The sequence below is a fragment of the Schistocerca piceifrons genome, chromosome 2, assembly GCF_021461385.2.
Source record: "Schistocerca piceifrons isolate TAMUIC-IGC-003096 chromosome 2, iqSchPice1.1, whole genome shotgun sequence".
Taxonomy (NCBI): Eukaryota; Metazoa; Arthropoda; class Insecta; order Orthoptera; family Acrididae; genus Schistocerca; species Schistocerca piceifrons.
This window is the reverse complement of record NC_060139.1, coordinates 621,804,631-621,823,235: the sequence shown is the minus strand read 5'-3', so window position 1 is coordinate 621,823,235 and position 18,605 is coordinate 621,804,631. Positions and strand designations below refer to the sequence as shown.

At 40.0% G+C, this 18,605-nt stretch overlaps 1 protein-coding gene across 1 annotated transcript in view; it reads right to left on the bottom strand.

The window, feature by feature from the left end:
- LOC124775040 (cullin-3) overlaps positions 1 to 18,605 on the bottom strand; it is a 259,802-nt gene that overhangs the window by 135,434 nt on the left and 105,763 nt on the right. Inside the window, exon 2 of the mRNA XM_047249818.1 lies at positions 961 to 1,158. Within this exon, the coding sequence (XP_047105774.1) occupies positions 961 to 1,158 (198 nt within the window). The remainder of the gene's footprint in view (positions 1 to 960; positions 1,159 to 18,605) is intronic.

Below are 18,605 nucleotides of genomic sequence, written 5' to 3'. Positions count from 1 at the left end.
GATTTAGAAATTTCTTCCTTCTATATGCAGTCAAGTGCTGCCCACCAGCTCAAAAAAAGTGGTAAGTAGATAATTTGGTAATAATCTCCAAGAACTGCATGTATGAAACTGTTAATTATCTCTTACTGTTTACCTTGAAAAGCTAAACTGATTTACAGTAAGCTAGAGATTCAGTTTTAACCCATAAGGAAAAAGTTTAAGTGCAGACACTATCTGAAGTACCTTAGTAGAGCAGTGGATTATAGAAAAAAAAATTAAAAATTATAATGAAAATGTTGGTGTAGAAATGGAAAACTAAAATTATACTGCAAGAAAACCTGGTGGCACAAACTTTGAGTAAATGTAAACACTGAGTGAACCCCACTATATAACAATTTTTGTCGGTAAATGCTCACCAGATTAAAATCAGGTAAGGGGAAACTAAATAAAATTCCTAACAACAATTTTGTCAAGCAAGTAGAGATACCACCATCAAAGACTAATTAAAGGTGACAAAACCTCAGGCTTCCTAAACAAATCACAAGTCTATTGACATGTCTAAGAACAAGCTCCGGCACTCACAGTTCTAATCAAGTTTCACTAGGTGAATACCACTACCTAAATGCCAATCTCCAAACCAAGACCAAATCAGCATGATTCAAATGGTGCAATGAAGCCACATTCCTTGAGCTACTCTGTAAATTACCTTTCCATTGCCGATTTTGTTCCATTAAGATTGACATGTTGAGTTCACTGTGTAAGTCTGGTCGATATTCAGTTTTCATTATTTAGTGTAAGATGACACCATACAATCACTTAACATTTTCATAAAATGTAGGATGATACCATACAACCATATTTTAAGAGAATGTAGCATAGAATGGCAAAACTGCATCACTGGGCTGAGTAATTGCTATTATTATTATTATTTTATTAAAAATGAAATCACTGATAGCTAATAAAAGCAGAGGGGGCTACAACCTTTGATTCCAGATGTTGTGTCACAACTTCTTTAAGGCCAGTGTACAAACGTTCTCCATGTTTGTGAAGAACCATCGTGTACGCATTCCTATACAATTCTTCAAAACTCAATCCAGAGTTGTTTTTCTTTTGAATCTCCTGGATGGCATTCTTCAGCAAGGCCCATATGCTTTCAACAAACTTCTCATCCATAGTCATCTGGAACAAAATTGATCATATAGATTTATAAAGATACTCTTTAGATTAAAGAATATTTAATGTAAGATGAACATATTGAAAAACGCAAAAACAAAACATTACAACACAGTGGTGAAACCAAAATTTCTCTATACAAGTGAGTGAGAACAAATTATAAGCTAGACGATGTGTAAGTACCAAGGAAAAGAATCATGAGGAAAATGTTTGCTCCATTAAATAGCTTACAAGCTTGGAACTTAAAAAGCAATGATAATCTCTACCGGAATACAGAAAAACAAGAGAGACAATCATAAAAACAAGAGGGGTATTTTTTTTAGCATCCCCACACAAGGAATAATAAAACATATCTTCAAGCATTTCTACAACAAGTAACTAGCAATAAATAGATCTGAGAAGTTATAAAGATTAAAAAATACAAAACATAATAAAAAGAAGCAAAAAATTTCACAAGGAATATGTTAAAATTAAAGATTCCAATGCAAAAGCAATAAGTGAACACACATGGTCTGACAATATAGCAGTCAGAGATAAAAGATGAGACAATATTAGAGGATACGAAAAATGCAAATGAGAGTTAACTGAAATATATGTGTGGCCCTCAGTTGGCCATAATAAAAAAGAAACAGAATTTATATTCTTTCGTGTCGTGCATTTATCCAGCCAGTGAGTTTTTTCTGGAAACTGAACTACAATTTATTTTAACATGGCAATCAGCTCAAAGCAAGCAACACAACAGTCTTTTTACACAAATTCTGATAGTCAAATAACATTTCTAGTTTTTCCTTCACCCTTCACACATTATTCTCCCATTCTCTCATTCTTTCATTCTAACCCTTCTGCTAACATCAACTCCGCCCTATCAAAATGAAATGACTGTTGCTTTATTTAAATTGATGTTATATGAACACTCACTCAATTTCTCTGCTTTTTTCAATGTTTTAACTCACAGTGGCTCCACTTATCGTAGTAGTAAACTGCTGCTTTTCGAAGTATGCAGATTCACTACAGTGCTAGGGAAGCTATACTCCACTTTTACATATCAGTCATTTATTGACACACATATGAAGCAGTTCAAATAATGTTCATTTTTCTCACTGACTCTCTTGCTCACATGTTTTGTATTTGAATCATACACGTGCACTAAGCATATCAACAATGCTATTCATCATATTCAAAGGGCTAAGATTGCTAATTAAGTAATTGCTTATGTTAAATTTTGTGATCTTGTCCACACAATTCACATTTTAACAAGAAGTCTCAGATTATAAACTGGAAAAAGAAAAATATACCCCCCCCCCCCCCCCACACATACACACACATACATTTGCTTGCTAATTCCACCTCAACACACTCTTAGTCATATATGTAAAATGAATAAATATGAACCGAGTTAAATTACTCCATTACCTCACATGCAATATATCAGCAGTGACACTTGCTTAAATAATTCCAGCACACCATTATACACACACACACACACTCAGTACTAAACTGAATTGTACAGCCTTCAGATCGTCTAATTACTGGAAACTTTCTGACATTTAATCTAAGTTGACACAGAGGCCTTCTACCAAATGCATGACAATACTGCATATAAAATCTGTCCCTGCAACACGAAACCAGCAATTCACACTAGATTCAAAGGTCTTTTCAAATATTTGGGTTCAAATCCAAAGTTCAACGCTGTATGACATTAGATTTATCACTCTGTGACAACCTCACACTTCCAAATTCCACATACTTTGGAAGATTCGTAAACCTAGTCAACCTGTTCATTCAATCATTGCTTTTTCCAAGTTCCCCATTGAATACACATATGAGGGTTGGAACCTTAATAGTCGCAACTATTTATTTACAGCTCTTATAAAATAGATGTATGTTTCAAAGTTTTACTGACCTTCAAAGTTGTCACCAACATTGTGTATAACCCGTTGCCAGCGATGTGGAAGTCGTAGGATACTCTTAGCAGTGCCAGTTGTGTTGACAGTTCGAGCATCGCGGTCTATTGCCCGATGAATTTGTAGCAGTTCTGAAGTGAATGCCGTGAAGTGTTTCCTTCGGTTTAGACAGTGAGTTGAAGTTACGAGGGCTTAAGTCGGGGGAGTGCAGTAGGTGGTACAGCACTTAGCAGCCCCATCAGTCAAACAAATCATTAACAGCTTGCACTGTACGTGCTTGAGCACTGTCCTGCAAAATGATTGTCAGGTCCTGCAGAAAGTCTCATCACTTCTGTCTCTAAGCTGGTCGCAAATTGTGTTCCAAAAATGAACAGCATAGAGACAGAAGTGATGACACTTTCTGCACGACCTGACAATCATTTTGCAGGACAATGCTCAAGCACATACAGTGCAAGCTGTTAATGATTTGTTTGACTGATGGGGCTGCTAAGTGCTGTACCACCTACTGCACTCCCCTGACTTAAGCCCTTGTAACTTCAAATCGATTTCTAAACTGAAGGAAACACTTCATGGCATTTGCTTCATAACTGCTACAAATTTGTCGGGCAATACACCACACCGCTCGACATGTCAACACAACTGGCCCTTCTAAGAGTATCCTACAACTTCCACATTGCTGGCAACAGGTTACACACAATGCTGGTGAGAACTTTGAAGGTCAGTAAAACTTTGAAACATATATCTATTTTATTTGAGCTGTAAATAAATAGTTGCCACTACTAAAGTTCCAACCCTTGTATTTTCAATTGCAAAACAACTGCTACCCCCTGTATACACATTTCCATGCTAGTCACTCCCACTGTTGCATAAAATCAGCACTTGTCCCATTCCCAGCTAACAGATATTTTCTAATTAATATAGTCACTCCCACTGTTGCATAGAATCAGCACTTGTCCCATTCCCAGCTAACAGATATTTTCTAATTAATAATTAACTATACAACCAATATTCCACATGTATACAGCTCCTACATTATTGAGACCTTCGTTTCCCACTGTCTTCAATGAGGGAAGACTCATTTTCTTGCTCTCATCATTTTTATTGCAACTAAAAATTATTTTAATTTTGAGAATAAACTTACAAACATATCAAAGGTATAGCCATGGAGATCAGCATGTCTCTCTCTTACACAAACCTCTTAATGTGTAATCACTACATCTAAAACTATACTCTGCAAGCCACCTCATGGAGTGTAGCAGAGTGTAATGTGTAACGTATCATTTCCCCATTTCCCCTTTCCCCGTTGCAAGTGTGAATGGTTGGCAGGAAGAACAATTGGCTCTGAGCACTATGGGACTTAACTACTGTGGTCATCAGTCCCCTAGAACTTAGAACTACTTAAACCTAACTAACCTAAGGACATCACACACATCCATGCCCGAGGCAGGATTCGAACCTGCGACCGTAGCAGTCGCGCGGTTCCGGACTGCGCGCCTAGAACCGCTAGACCACTGCGGCCGGCGAAGAACAATTGCTGGTGAATCTCTGTGTGGACTCTAATCTCTCTAATTTTATCTTCTTCATCTTCTTTTGAGATATACATGGGAGGAAGCAATTTATTGGCTGACTCTTCTAGAAACGTACGCTCTTGGAACTTTATAATTAATTTAGACAGGTTCACTTCTGATGTACTAATACTCATTCAAGATTTTAAATCCTATCTTCAGGTGTAAGAAATTATAGTTTTTGTAATATATAACATGTGATCAGGCCAGTCAGTGCAAGAGTTCTAATCACCGCATGTTGGTGGAAACTGTCCACCACCAGGCAGCTGCATGGTAGGAATGCCAACCACTACTTTGATAACCTGCTATGGATCCCACACTGAGGAGCAATGTTGATTGAACACGTGTTTTGTCAGCTACTTCCTTAGCTGATGGAATACATTTCCTGGGAATTCTTCCAATGAGTCTCAGTCTGGTATTTGCCTTGGCCGCGGTTAATTTTACTTAGTTGTTCCACTTCTAATCACTCCAGACACATAGTCCTCAACATTTTATGGAGGTAACTGCATCCAGCGAGTGTTCTGCTATCATGTAGTCACACAGTAAAGGAACTTTCTGTTTATGTATTCACATTTCACTGCCACTCCCTGCTACAAGCATTGCACATCTTCTTGCGTCTTGCTACAATTTTCAAGTGTTATGACTTCTCTGTATAAAACGGCATCAACCGCAAAAAGCTCCATGTAGTTTCTGACACTGTTCATTAGGCGGTACACTAAAGAACTGTTCTGAATGCCTTATGTAAGTGTAGGAACACAGCAACTATCTGCGTGCTGGTACCTACACGCTTCTGGGTCTCATGGACGAACGTTGCGAGATGTGTTCCACTTGTTTGTCATTTTTGGAACCTATATTGTTTCCTACAGGTGAGATTTTCTGCCTCCAGATATGTCAAACATGTGGGGATAAAGCATGTTACGAAAGTGTACAACCGACCAACGTCAGAGATATAGGTCTAGTTTTGTACATCTTTTCAACAGCCCTATTTGAGAACATGAATGACATGCGTCTTTTTTCCAATCATTAGAAACACTTCACTCCTATGGTAGACTGCTGCTACAAGAGGGGCATGTTCTTTCACACTCTCAACACTGAATCACACTAGTATCCCATCATGTCCATTGGTCTTTCTTCTGTTTGGTGATTTCAGTTATTTTTCTATCCCTTTGTCACTTTTCCTATATCAGCCATTTTGTCATAGCTTAAACTGAGTGCCCTAAGTAGCAACCTATGATCTGATACCTTTTAACATCACTGTTGTGCAGAGTAAATGCTTAATTGTTTGGAACAGTTGAATTATCATACGCTGTAAAATTTATTTCATCTTTTTCTAAATCACATGCAACTTTTCTTGGTGATAGAATCCATTTACATTTCTGTGCACCAACAAGTAGTACTGTATTTTATCAACAGTAACATATGTCATCCTTTCTATATGAAGCATACTCACCCTTACTGCCCGATAGGACACATGCATAAAGGGCTAACTTGTAATAATAGTTTCAGTTCCACCACATATGTCCTAAGCCCAATCAGGTTTCACTGTACTAAGGGAGCCATATTACATATTTCTGTGTCTGCTAATTTTCCTTTTTGCCAGGATAGTAAATATGTGATAATTTCAGAGACACAAGAGGTACTGGTTGGTTTCGTCCAACAGACTTTATACTCATTATTTTCATGGATCGATACTCTTCAGTCTCTTAAGTCCATAGAAGTGAGAGATTACTGGACAATTTTTTGAATTTACCTTTTATGTTACTGTTAAATCACTTGACATTTATCTTTCAGTGGCAATGCTCGCAGTGATGGACATTGGCACTATGCTTGCTGAACTTTGTGCTGCTCTCTGTTCTGATTTAGCTTGCAGTTTTTTTAGTGCTCTCAGCAATTTGCAAGACTGACCAGCTGAGTAGTAGTAATGTGACCAGCTAAATAGTAGTAATGGCAGCTGATATCATGCAAATGCATACTTCTAGTGATGTAGCTCTACATTCTAATAGTTTTGAGGTGCAGAAAAAGGCAGAAAGTCCTTTTGTCTTTTATAATAGTAAGGAATAAACTTTCATATGGATGTAGCATATTATTTACAACCTTACTGAGACCTGAAGACTGATCTGCATGACTGGCCTAAAGACCATTGTTAGTTGGAAGTTGGTATCAATTAGTGGTTCATCCAGTGCACTGGAAATTTCTTTAGCTGAAGAATCACAAGCTAGAGAAATAAACATATACCCAACTAGAGCCTTGCATGTTTCATAATTGAGGGTCATGGTAGGTACACCAATAGTTGCTCAATAACAACTGTTTCACCTCAAAAACCATCTGTGCTATCGACACACAGGTTTTGGCATGAACAGAATTTACAGCAGAATGCTGGTAGGGCTGACTAGCCCCCAGCTCAGGAATATGAGGATCCCAAACAGGTACTCCAGCCGACAAAAGGTCAAGTTCCCTGATGTGATTCCTGTTTCTCCCCCCTTTTGCACTACCTAAAGGCTTACACAACAAATTTCTACAAATCTCTCTCTCTCTCACACACACACACACACACACACACACACACACACACACACACACACACACACAATCACTATCAGAGATCCCCCCCCCCCCCACAAAAAAAGAGAAAAAAAAGAAAAAGAAATCAACTACTGGTTGTCCATCAGCCCGTTCATAGCCTTACTTATATGAATTCAGTGCTGCTCAATGTTATTTTTTAGGAAATTACTTTAAAACTCAGGGAACTGATTATAACAACAACAAAAATCACACACAGACAAACGCACGTACACCGTGTGTGTGCGTGTGGCTGTGTGTGCGTGTGCGCGTGCTGTGGGGGGGGGGGGGGGGGGGTAGTCAGTTACAAAGGCAAGTGGCGAGAGAAGGGTATGAAGCACAGAAACGAGGAAACTGTGTTGAAACTGTAGTATAGAGGAAGAAGTGGGAAGGAGTGCGATTAACTGAGAAGTTTCATTTTTAATAAGGTACAGAAATGAACTGTTTTCCAATAAATCTGTACTTAAACTCTGCAAAGTGCTGCATGTAACATGCATACGGACAACGTGCACTTCTTAGTTGAAATATGTTTATGCATGTAATATATACCAAAAGTCTCGTCAGATTTATTTGCGGGATAATACACAGCTTTTAAATGTACCTTGTAAATTTAGTGATCTATAAAGAAACGTCTCAGGTATAGACAGAATAAACGTTGGTATCCGACACACAACTGTCACGGTTTTTAATCGAGAAAAGAAATGCGGGAGGCAATGTTTCCGATTTAATTAAATATTTGTGAAAAACGAGTTTCCTGGAAGTAGAACGTTATAGAAATATAAATTTCCACAATTCCCCCTATAGGCCTACCGTAATTGGTTTAACTCTTCTTAAGCCCGATGAAAGAGATGTTGAAAAGGAAAGCAGCTATTGCCGACCGCCGCCTCTAACTTGCCGACCTTCCACATCGTGGCCCCCGGTAAAAGTAAAATCACAACCAAAGGAGGCATAAAGGAGCCACATGGAAGAATCAAGAGCGATACGAAAAGAATTTAGCAGAGCTAAACTGAATACTGTTTGGCATATATGCACGCTTGCCCTAATAGTCTCAAGTGAACTGAAATCTTAAATTTTTGTATGAAAATGTTTAATTCGCGTCATTTGCTGCTAGTAATACTATACAGTTTTTAAGGTTACCAAACTGCACCTAAGTGACGAAACATTGCAAGAATTATGCCCAGGCTATCAGAATAAAAAAGTATATACCAGTCTTTCATATTTCTGAAAAAAAATTTGTTTGTAATATACCTACATGTTGTTCTGTAATTCACAAAATGAAGAATCATTCTTTTCCAGTTGCTGCATCGTCATTGGCCTATGTTCGATTTCAAAATATCACGATAATGACAAGAAATGTTAAATCTATGTGTAGTAATTAAGTTACGTATTTAGTATAAGCCAAGTGCCCGGGTTTTCCTATTTGAAATCTGGTCAGCCTACACGTTGTCTTGGTGACGTATCTTAAATATGAAGGAAATGAAGCTGAGGATGAAAATACATCTACGACCACGCTGCCAATTTGTTACCGCAACTTTTCTTTCCTATGCACTAAGTCAGAACAAACTATATTACAACCTATGTAACCTAGTCCGTATTAGTCTGGTCATCGCAAATAAGTTTTTCTTTGGGGGAGGGCGGGAAGACCCTATCAAACTCTACACTAAATTCAAATCATTATCTCGGATGTTTGAAGTAATCGCAGTGAAAAATATCTCTACGAAACCCCATGTACATAAAATCGACGGCACAATGAACGGCTTCCTCTACTCAGCGTTAAAGATAATTATTTACACATTCTGTTTACTGAGGATAAGAATATTTCACTTCATTTGGAACAAGTATTTCACTGTGAACTTATTTTCAGAAGCCACGACAGTTGCGTTAGTATGCAGGTTGCAGTCCCTTTAGAAACAAACGAAACCTTACTAAGTTATCACAGTATGACAATACACGACGCAAATCACTCGAAATGATACATCCATTACTTTACCTGAGAATGAGGCTCATACTGGCCTTCCCAAAGATACCGCCCTAGGAAACTTTCTAATAAATTTATATTGGACATGTTTTCCTTCATTCCTTCGGCCGAATACTGCACACTTATGGCCGATTTCTTCTTGAGGAGCAAATTATTACACCAATAATTTTGACAGGTCGTTAAATGTTGTCTTAAAATGTTTTCATTTTGAACTTTCAAATGTTTACGAGTCAAAAACAAAATCAGACAAAGAGAATATAACAGAACACTAACTGACGAAATGCGCTTGCTATACGTTTGATATTCCACTAGCACACAGTACACATTCCCTCTCGTAGATTTATTTGAAAGTGAACTTCTATAAAGGCAAGTTTAGCGAAAAGGGAGAAAAATGCAGAACAGCGAAAGAACTGCATACAAAGCAGTAACTGTCAATCATCTTTATGTCTAGCTTAACGCTACTCTCAATCACGTTTAGATATCATCAGGGAAAAGCGTATAACCAATGAGGAAACAGAAATAGTAAAGAATTAAAACTGTCTTTTCATTTACGCAGGTTCAGAAATTTCAACTTCATAGTTCAAATTATGAAATAATAATTTTAAAATACATATACCTATCTCGCGCTGTACGGACACAGCCACGCCTCCATTACGTCATTAGCAATCCAGCTTTTTGTAATTCGTTCATGGAGGTGAATTCGTTCCAACTGCTTCGCTTTCTCTGGGCAATATCTGCTCAAAATGTTGATATCTGAATCGTGACATAATTATGACAAACGACGGTGCGTGTGTTGTAGGTAACTCTTTAGTAGCGTATATTTAGTGATAATTACTTCTTGCTTTTCTAACTTGCATCAGAGGAAAAACACTTAATATGTGATTCGCGAAAATATGATCGGAATCGAAGGTATTCAATTACGGCAACTAAATCTGAAATCCTCTGCGCCAACTGTCTCTAAAAATGTGTCTTTTCAAACATGAATAGCCAATAGGAACAACGTTTACTTCCAAATTGTAGTGCTAAGTACCAGCTCGGACTGTAGTATCTTATTCAATTAGTCCGAAAGTTGTTCACGATTATTCTCTGGAGCACTTGGAGAAACTTTTAAAATCATCTTACTACTGTCATCAGACATGAAGGCTACGCGATATAAAATATGTCCATGGGAAGAATAATATCAACACGCATCAGAGGAAAGCATTAGGTCAAATACAGCCAAACATTCCCTCGAAGCCCTGGTTCCCAACAATTAAGCCAAATAAAAAAAATTGTAAGTTTCATAATTCGCACGAGACTTAATCATGGAAATTTCCTACCCATCTTCACCGAATGTACATTAGAAATTGTGAACGTGGAATATCAATCAGAATGTAAACAAGAGAATCCATTCATACAACTAATCCGATATCTTCAATCATTACCAACTACTACAGCAACTCTCCTTTATCAAAACATTACCTTAGTTTTAAAACCATTTATGAAATTCTTTCACAAATACAACCTTACTCCGTAAAATTCCGAAACACTAAGACAAGGCCGTATAGTCTTTAGGCCAAAATCACAAACATAAAAAATAGGTGAAATTCGTGTGTTTGCGATTTCAACCATACCAGTGCACGAAGAAGGCTATAAACGTATAAGTCAAGGCAAAGGGTTACAATATAATGTCCAGTAGAAGCCGGCGTCCTGAAGGATGGCGCACGATGTCATATTAGGCAAGAGAGGGGGCAAGGAATTTGATATTGTTCATTTCATCATCTCGGCATTCACACGAAGTGTTTCACATAAAGTAAGGGAAATCTCTATCCCGATGGAAATATGAACGCCATTCCTCACTCATCAGTCTGCTATCACTACAATGCGCCCACAATAAATTTGCTCATCAGATTAAAGCAACCGCACACGCAAGTGCAAGCTTGACAAGCATATCAAGCGTTTTGTGTAAGCACACATGGGGTACCATTTAATAATGATAATAATAATAATAATAATAATAATAATAATAACACACACACACACACACACACACACACACACACACAAAACATTATGACAAATTCCCACCGCGACGTCCCATGCCGCTTGGTGGAGTTGCGGGCACGAGACGCGGTAACTACAATATTTAAGAGCGACTCTGGCATAGGGCAGATTATTCTTACGCAGAGCCTGTGAACAAGTATCTCGAAAACAGCGAGGCTGGTCGAATGTTCGCGCGCTACTGCCTTGAGCATCTACGAAAAGAGAGGTAGGACAGTGAAACTACCACTAAATGGTTGGACGTCCACGATTCTTCACAGATAGTGTGTTTGGGGCTTATCCGATAGACGGTGATCTATGTCATCTCTGCCGAAAGACTAAACACAAGGGTTTCGGAGCACACCGTTCATCGTACATGATTGAACATAAGTGAGCTCCACAACAGCCCACGCCTACGTGTTCACACACTGACCCAACGCCATCGTGAACTACGGTTGCAGTGGGGACGGGGCCGTCGGTACTCGACCGCCGATCAATGAAAACATGTCAACTCTTCGGGTGGATCACATTTTTGCTACACTATGTCGATGGTCGTCTCCACAAACGCTATCACCGAGGTGAACGGCGGATTGAAACGTGCGCTCCACGGACGCTGGCTGCTGAGAGCAGTATTACGCTATGGGAGACATTCTCCTGCGTTTGCATGGGACCTGCGGTAGTAATCGGAGACACGTTGCAAGCTGCGAACCACCTGCACCCCTTAATGCTTGATGTCTTCCCCGACAGTTACGTCATCTTTCAGCAGTATAACTATCCGTATCCCTGAGCCAGAACCATGCTACAGTCGCCTGAGGAGTACTAAAGTGAACTCACGTTGGTCTCGGCGACCAAAATCGCCTGATGTAAATCCTATGGAGCACCATGACCACACACACAAATCAGGGGTCCTGTATTTATGAGAATTACATGAGCTGTGCTTAGACATCTAATGCCACATACCTCCACCACAAACTTACCAACAAACTGTCGGATCCCTTATACGCAGGATCAGTGATGTATTTCGTTCCAAAGACAGAAAATAACTTAAGCAGGTGGTCATAATGTTTCGGCTGATCAGTGGAGACACATATTACAAGAATGAATGCACGTGCATACATACATACATACGTATGTCTTATGTATTTCTGTTCCCCATCTCTTTCTAAACCACTTGACCGAGTTCACCCAAACTTGGTACACGTTTCACTTACTGTATGCAAATAAACGCTGTGGGGATGATGATCGCCTACCTATCAAAGGTCAAAGGAGTGGGGTTGATGATGGTGAAAAAGCAGTGTAACCCATGACGCACAAATATCCAAATTTTAGTCTGCCAGTATTCGATAATGAGAGCACTTGGTGAATTCCAACAAGCTTTACACACAGTATGGAACTTTTACCCCTTTTTCTCGTTGACAGCCATCACAAAATGATGAAAAACAGTTTGTCACTTGCTACATTTTCACTGTTCACGCAGAAAAACTACCGCATGAAGCATGACATTTTAATTTATTACTTCTTTACTACTAACTGTATCCGCAACACGTTTTACAGACAGTATTCACATATACCACTGAATGTACCAGGACAATTGTATCATTCCACGACATACATTTCCGGAGATGTAATGTCAAATACTGGGTTGAGTGAAAAACTGCCGCATCGTGCCCATTTTGCAGATAGTACCTGCACCTACCACTAGATGTACCTGCAAAATTACATCACCGTGCGACGCAGTTCTGAAGATACAACGTCATAAGCATTGAACTGCAAGAAAAAGAAACTGGAGGTAGGCATTCGCTAGATGTACAGGTGAAATTTGTGTACATATACAGGTGAAATGTGTTAAACATTTATGAAATCTATTTGGCATTTGCGTAGGAGCGCAAAGCCAAGCGTAAATACATCACTCCAAAACCCTTGGACCGATTTCAACCAAATTTAGTAGATGTATTAGTTAAGATATGGAAAGAAATAGTGTGGTGGCAAGAACCACCAGCCTTCTATTTGGGTGAGGGTGCTAATGTGGAGAAGGAAGGAGGGAGGGAGGAGGAGGAGGAGGAGATGGAAAGACACAGAAAGGGAGGAGAAGATGGACACAGAATGAGGTGGGGGAAATGGACAGAGAGGGGATAGAGGAAGGTGGACGAGAGACAAGAGGAGAAAGAGATGGGCAGGAGATACATGGAGGAAAAATGGGCAAGAGACAGGGAGTAGGGGGAAGAGTTATGTGCACAGACATGGGTGGGAGGAGGGGGGGGAGAGGCGGAGACGGAGAGAGAGAGAGGCGGAGCGGGCGGGGGGGGGGGGAGAGAGAGAGAGAGAGAGAGAGAGAGAGAGAGAGAGAGAGAGAGAGAGAGAGGGGGGGGGGGGGAGGCGGAGCGGGCAGGGGGAATTTCAGGGAGAGCTTTAGAAAACGATTGACAAGAAGGGAGAAAGAAATACAGTAGAAGAAGAAGAATGGGTAGCTTTGAGAGATGAAATAGTGAAGGCAGCAGAGGATTAAGTAGGTAAAAAGACGAGAGATAATAGAAATCTTTGGGTAACAGAAGAGATACTGAATTTAATTGATGAAAGGAGAAAATATAAAAATGCAGTAAATGAAGCAGGCAAAAACGAATATAAACGTCTCAAAAGTGATATTGACAGGAAGTGCAAAATGGCTAAGCAGGGATGGTTTGGGGACATGTGTAAGCATGTAGAAGCACGTATCACTGGAGCTACGACAGATACTGCGTACAGGAAAATTAAAGACACCTTTGGAGGAAAGAGAAACAACTGTGTGAATATGAAGAACACAGATGGAAAACCAGTCCTAAGCAAAGAAAGGAAGGTAGAAAGGTGGAAGTAGTATATACAGGGTCATAGAAAAGGCGATGTAATTGAGGGCAATATTATGGAAGTGGTAGAGGACGTAGATGAGTTGGCAGGTATGATACAGCGTGAAGAATTTGACAGAGCACTGCTAGACCTAAGTCAAAACCCTGGGAGACCACAACATTCCATTAGACCTATGGGTAGCCTTGGGAGAGCCAGCCAGACAAAACTCTTCCATCTGGTGAGCAAGATGTATGAGACAGGTGAAATACCCTCAGACTTCAAGAAGAATATAATATTGGATATTCGGGAATCCAGCCGGATGTTCGCGTCGTTCTCGCACGATATTTCAACAGCGTGCCTCGCTGTCTTCTTCAGGTGCTACCTGAAGAAGACAGCGAGGCACGCTGTTGAAATATCGTGCGAGAACGACGCGAACATCCGGCTGGATTCCCGAATATCCAAGATGACAACAGGTCGCCGGGAAAGCATGAAGAATTACATAAGAATATAATAATTTCAATTCCAAAGAAAGCAGGTGCTGACAGGAGTGAAAATTACCAACCTATCAGTTTAATAATCCACGGCTGCAAAATACTGACATGAATTCTTTACCAACGAATGGAGAAAATGGTAGAAGACGACCTCGGGGAAGATCAGTCTGGATTCCGTAGAAATGTAAAAACACGCGAGGATGTACTGACCCTACGACTTATCTTAGAAGACAGGTAAAGGAAAGGTAAACCTACATTTATAGCGTCTGTAGACTTAGAGAAAGCTTTTGACAATGTTGACTGGAATACTCTCTTTCAAATTCTGAAAGTGGCAGGGGTAAAATACGGGGAGCGAAAGGCTGTTTACAATTTGTACAGAAAACAGATGGCAGTTATAAGATTCGAGGAGCACGAAAGAGAGGCAGTGGTTGAAAAGGGAGTGGGACAGGATTGTAGCCTATCTCCAATGTTATTCAATCCGTATATTGAGCAAGCTGTGAAAGAGACAAAAGAAAAATTCCGAGTAGAAATTAAAATCTATGGAGAAGAATTAAAAACTTTGAGGTTTGCCGATGACACTGTCATTCTGTCAGAGACAACAAAGTACCTGGAAAAGCAGCTGAATGGAATGGACAGTGTCTTGAAAGGAGGATATAAGATGAACATCGACAAAATGAAAATGAGGATAATGGAATGTAGTCGAATTAAATCAGGTGATGCCGAGGGAATTCAATTAGGAAATGAGACACTTAAAGTAGTAAATGAGTTTTGCCACTTGGGGGAGCAAAATAACTAATGATAGTCGAAGCAGACAGGATATAAAATGTAGACTGGTCATGGCAAGGAAAGAGTTTCTGAAGAAGAGAAATTTGTTAACATCGAGTATAGATTTAAGCATCAGGAAGTCTTTTGTGGAAGTATTTGCATGGAGTGTAGCGATGTACAGAAGTGAAACATGGACGATAACTAGTTTAGACAAGAAGAGAATAAAAGCTTCCGACATTTGGTGCTCCAGAACAATGCTGAATATTAAAAGGGTAGATCACATAACTAATTAAGAGGTAGTGAATACAATTGGGGTGAATAAAAATTTTCGGCACTAGAAGAAGGGATCAGTTGGTAGGATACGTTCTGAGACATCAGGGAATCACCAATTTTAGTACTGGAGGGAAGCGTGGAGGGTAAAAATTGTAGAGGAAGACCAAGAGATGAATACGCTAGGCAGATTAAGGAGGAAGTAGGCTGCAGCAGTTACTGGGTGGTGATGAGACTTGCACAGGATAGTGCAGCACGGAGAACTGCATCAAACAAGTCTCTGGACTGAATACCACACCAACAACAGTCGCCTTGTGTAAACTCAATTTTACTTGGTATGATGTTCCAAACGTTCCACCATAATCAAATAGCGTATCGCGCAGCACGCTAACTTGCGAGACAGGGATGTGAGCCACATCCGCTCGGCAAATTAACGACCGTAGGCTGGTGCACTGGCCGGCCTGAGACTGGTTTTTAAGCATTTTCTCACGCTCGTTTCGAGTAATCTTTGCGAGCAAATTGTGATCGATTTTCATCTACATCTACATCTACATTTATACTCCGCAAGCCACCCAACGGTGTGTGGCGGAGGGCACTTTACGTGCCACTGTCATTACCTCCCTTTCCTGTTCCAGTCGCGTATGGTTCGCGGGAAGAACGACTGTCTGAAAGCCTCCGTGCGCGCTCTAATCTCTCTAATTTTACATTCGTGATCTCCTCGGGAGGTATAAGTAGGGGGAAGCAATATATTCGATACCTCATCCAGAAACGCACCCTCTCGAAACCTGGCGAGCAAGCTACACCGCGATGCAGAGCGCCTCTCTTGCAGAGTCTGCCACTTGAGTTTATTAAACATCTCCGTAACGCTATCACGGTTACCAAATAACCCTGTGACGAAACGCGCCGCTCTTCTTTGGATCTTCTCTATCTCCTCCGTCAACCCGACCTGGTACGGATCCCACGCTGGTGAGCAATACTCAAGTATAGGTCGAACGAGTGTTTTGTAAGCCATCTCCTTTGTTGATGGACTACATTTTCTAAGCACTCTCCCAATGAATCTCAACCTGGTACCCGCCTTTCCAACAATTAATTTTATATGATCATTCCACTTCAAATCGTTCCGCACGCATACTCCCAGATATTTTACAGAAGTAACTGCTACCAGTGTTTGTTCCGCTATCATATAATCATACAATAAAGGATCCTTCTTTCTATGTATTCGCAATACATTACATTTGTCTATGTTAAGGGTCAGTTGCCACTCCCTGCACGAAGTGCCTATCCGCTGCAGATCTTCCTGCATTTCGCTACAATTTTCTAATGCTGCAACTTCTCTGTATACTACAGCATCATCCGCGAAAAGCCGCATGGAACTTCCGACACTATCTACTAGGTCATTTATATATATTGTGAAAAGCAATGGTCCCATAACACTCATGACGCTCGCCATACTGTATCTACGCAGACTGCATCACAACTGACATATGTTTGGACAAGTCTGCACATTGTCGGTGAACAGTCAGAAGCGTATATACATTGGAATGCTTGCGAAACCTTGCACGACCGAATGTCAATCAATAAAGTAGCTTGAAACGTGCCACAATCAGTGCAAAATTACCTGACAGTCATGCGAGATTGTACAAGGTGGCCAATCATTCAAGCTGGTCAATCTTGCAGCAGCACTACAGTAATAACGCGCACCAATAAGATATATTATATATATATATTGGCAGCAGTGCCTGGTTCAGAGCAAAGGGTGCGAGTTGTTTGATTACACCAGTCGTGGTGTTTCTCAAAGCAAGCGTTCCCTCATAGTTTTCGTTTTTCAGCAAATCACTGCTGTTCGATTTATTGTAAGTAATGGAAAAGAAAAAATATTCTGAATGCGAATCAGCTGCGCTTGCATTCAAATAGCACAAAAAATTACTCGAAAGAAAGGAGTGTCTGTAGTATTTGTAATGGGTTGCCGAGAGAGTTCTGAAGAGGCACTTTCGCATTATGAACATGTAGCAATATGATGTTAACATCCTTTATAGAGTTTTCTGGCTGAATTGACGCCGTTCGCCACGATTTCCTCCCCCGTACCAATTTCTCCACCTCACAGTAGCAATCATGGCCAAAGGCCTCAATTATTTGCTGTTTACATTCAAATCTGTCTTCCTTTCAATTATTTTTGCTCTCTAAGGCTCCCACTACTCTTATGGACGGAATTTCTGATGTCTTAACACACATCTAATTAGCGTATTCCATTTTTTATTAGGATTTCTGCACATGCCTTTCGTCGTCGATTCTACGGAGACCCTCATTTGTTACTTAAATTTTTACTTACCTTCATATTAACCTTCAAGTCATTTTATGAACTGACAGAACAAGTGATGGAATCAAAACCTAAAGCAAAGTTCACTCGCATATGGGATTTCAGGGCGTATCTCTAATACTGTACTACACTTATTTTACTACTATTGTATCAGTTTATCCATTGGCAGGTATTGCACACAAAATCGCGTGTTGATAAACAGGTCTTTATTAGCAATGAAAAATGTAGGATCCTGGCCTCTTAACTGCAGTTTCTTCGATCGATTGTGTATAAGAGGAGACAAAGCATGTATTAAAGATATGCAGCAGTGATCTCTATAAACAGAGATCACAGATACATATGCACTGCTTAGCAAGTACAGCGTAAATCAAAAGAACACTTGCTATCACCAGAAGTTAAGATCCGTTGATTAAATGAAGTGCTGTGCATTCATCGGAATAACATCAGCCTATGGTTTTCGCAGAGCAGGCAGGCCAAAGGCTATATGGAAAGACCAACAATAAATAAGATTGCAATTTCGCATCAGGTCGAGAGGCAAGGATTGAAACAGATGGTGGTGGTGGTGGTAAAATCTGAATTCTTTTATCTTCAAAATAATTAGCAGCATACTGGAACAGTAATCAGTAATGTATAACTATTTTGCAAAGACGTCCTGCACATTACGTACACGTGTTACTGCAGCCATCACACGAGCGTGTGCGCTGGCAGTGGGCAACAATAATAATGGGTAGCAAAAGAAAAGTGTGATCCAAGTCATCGGGAAAT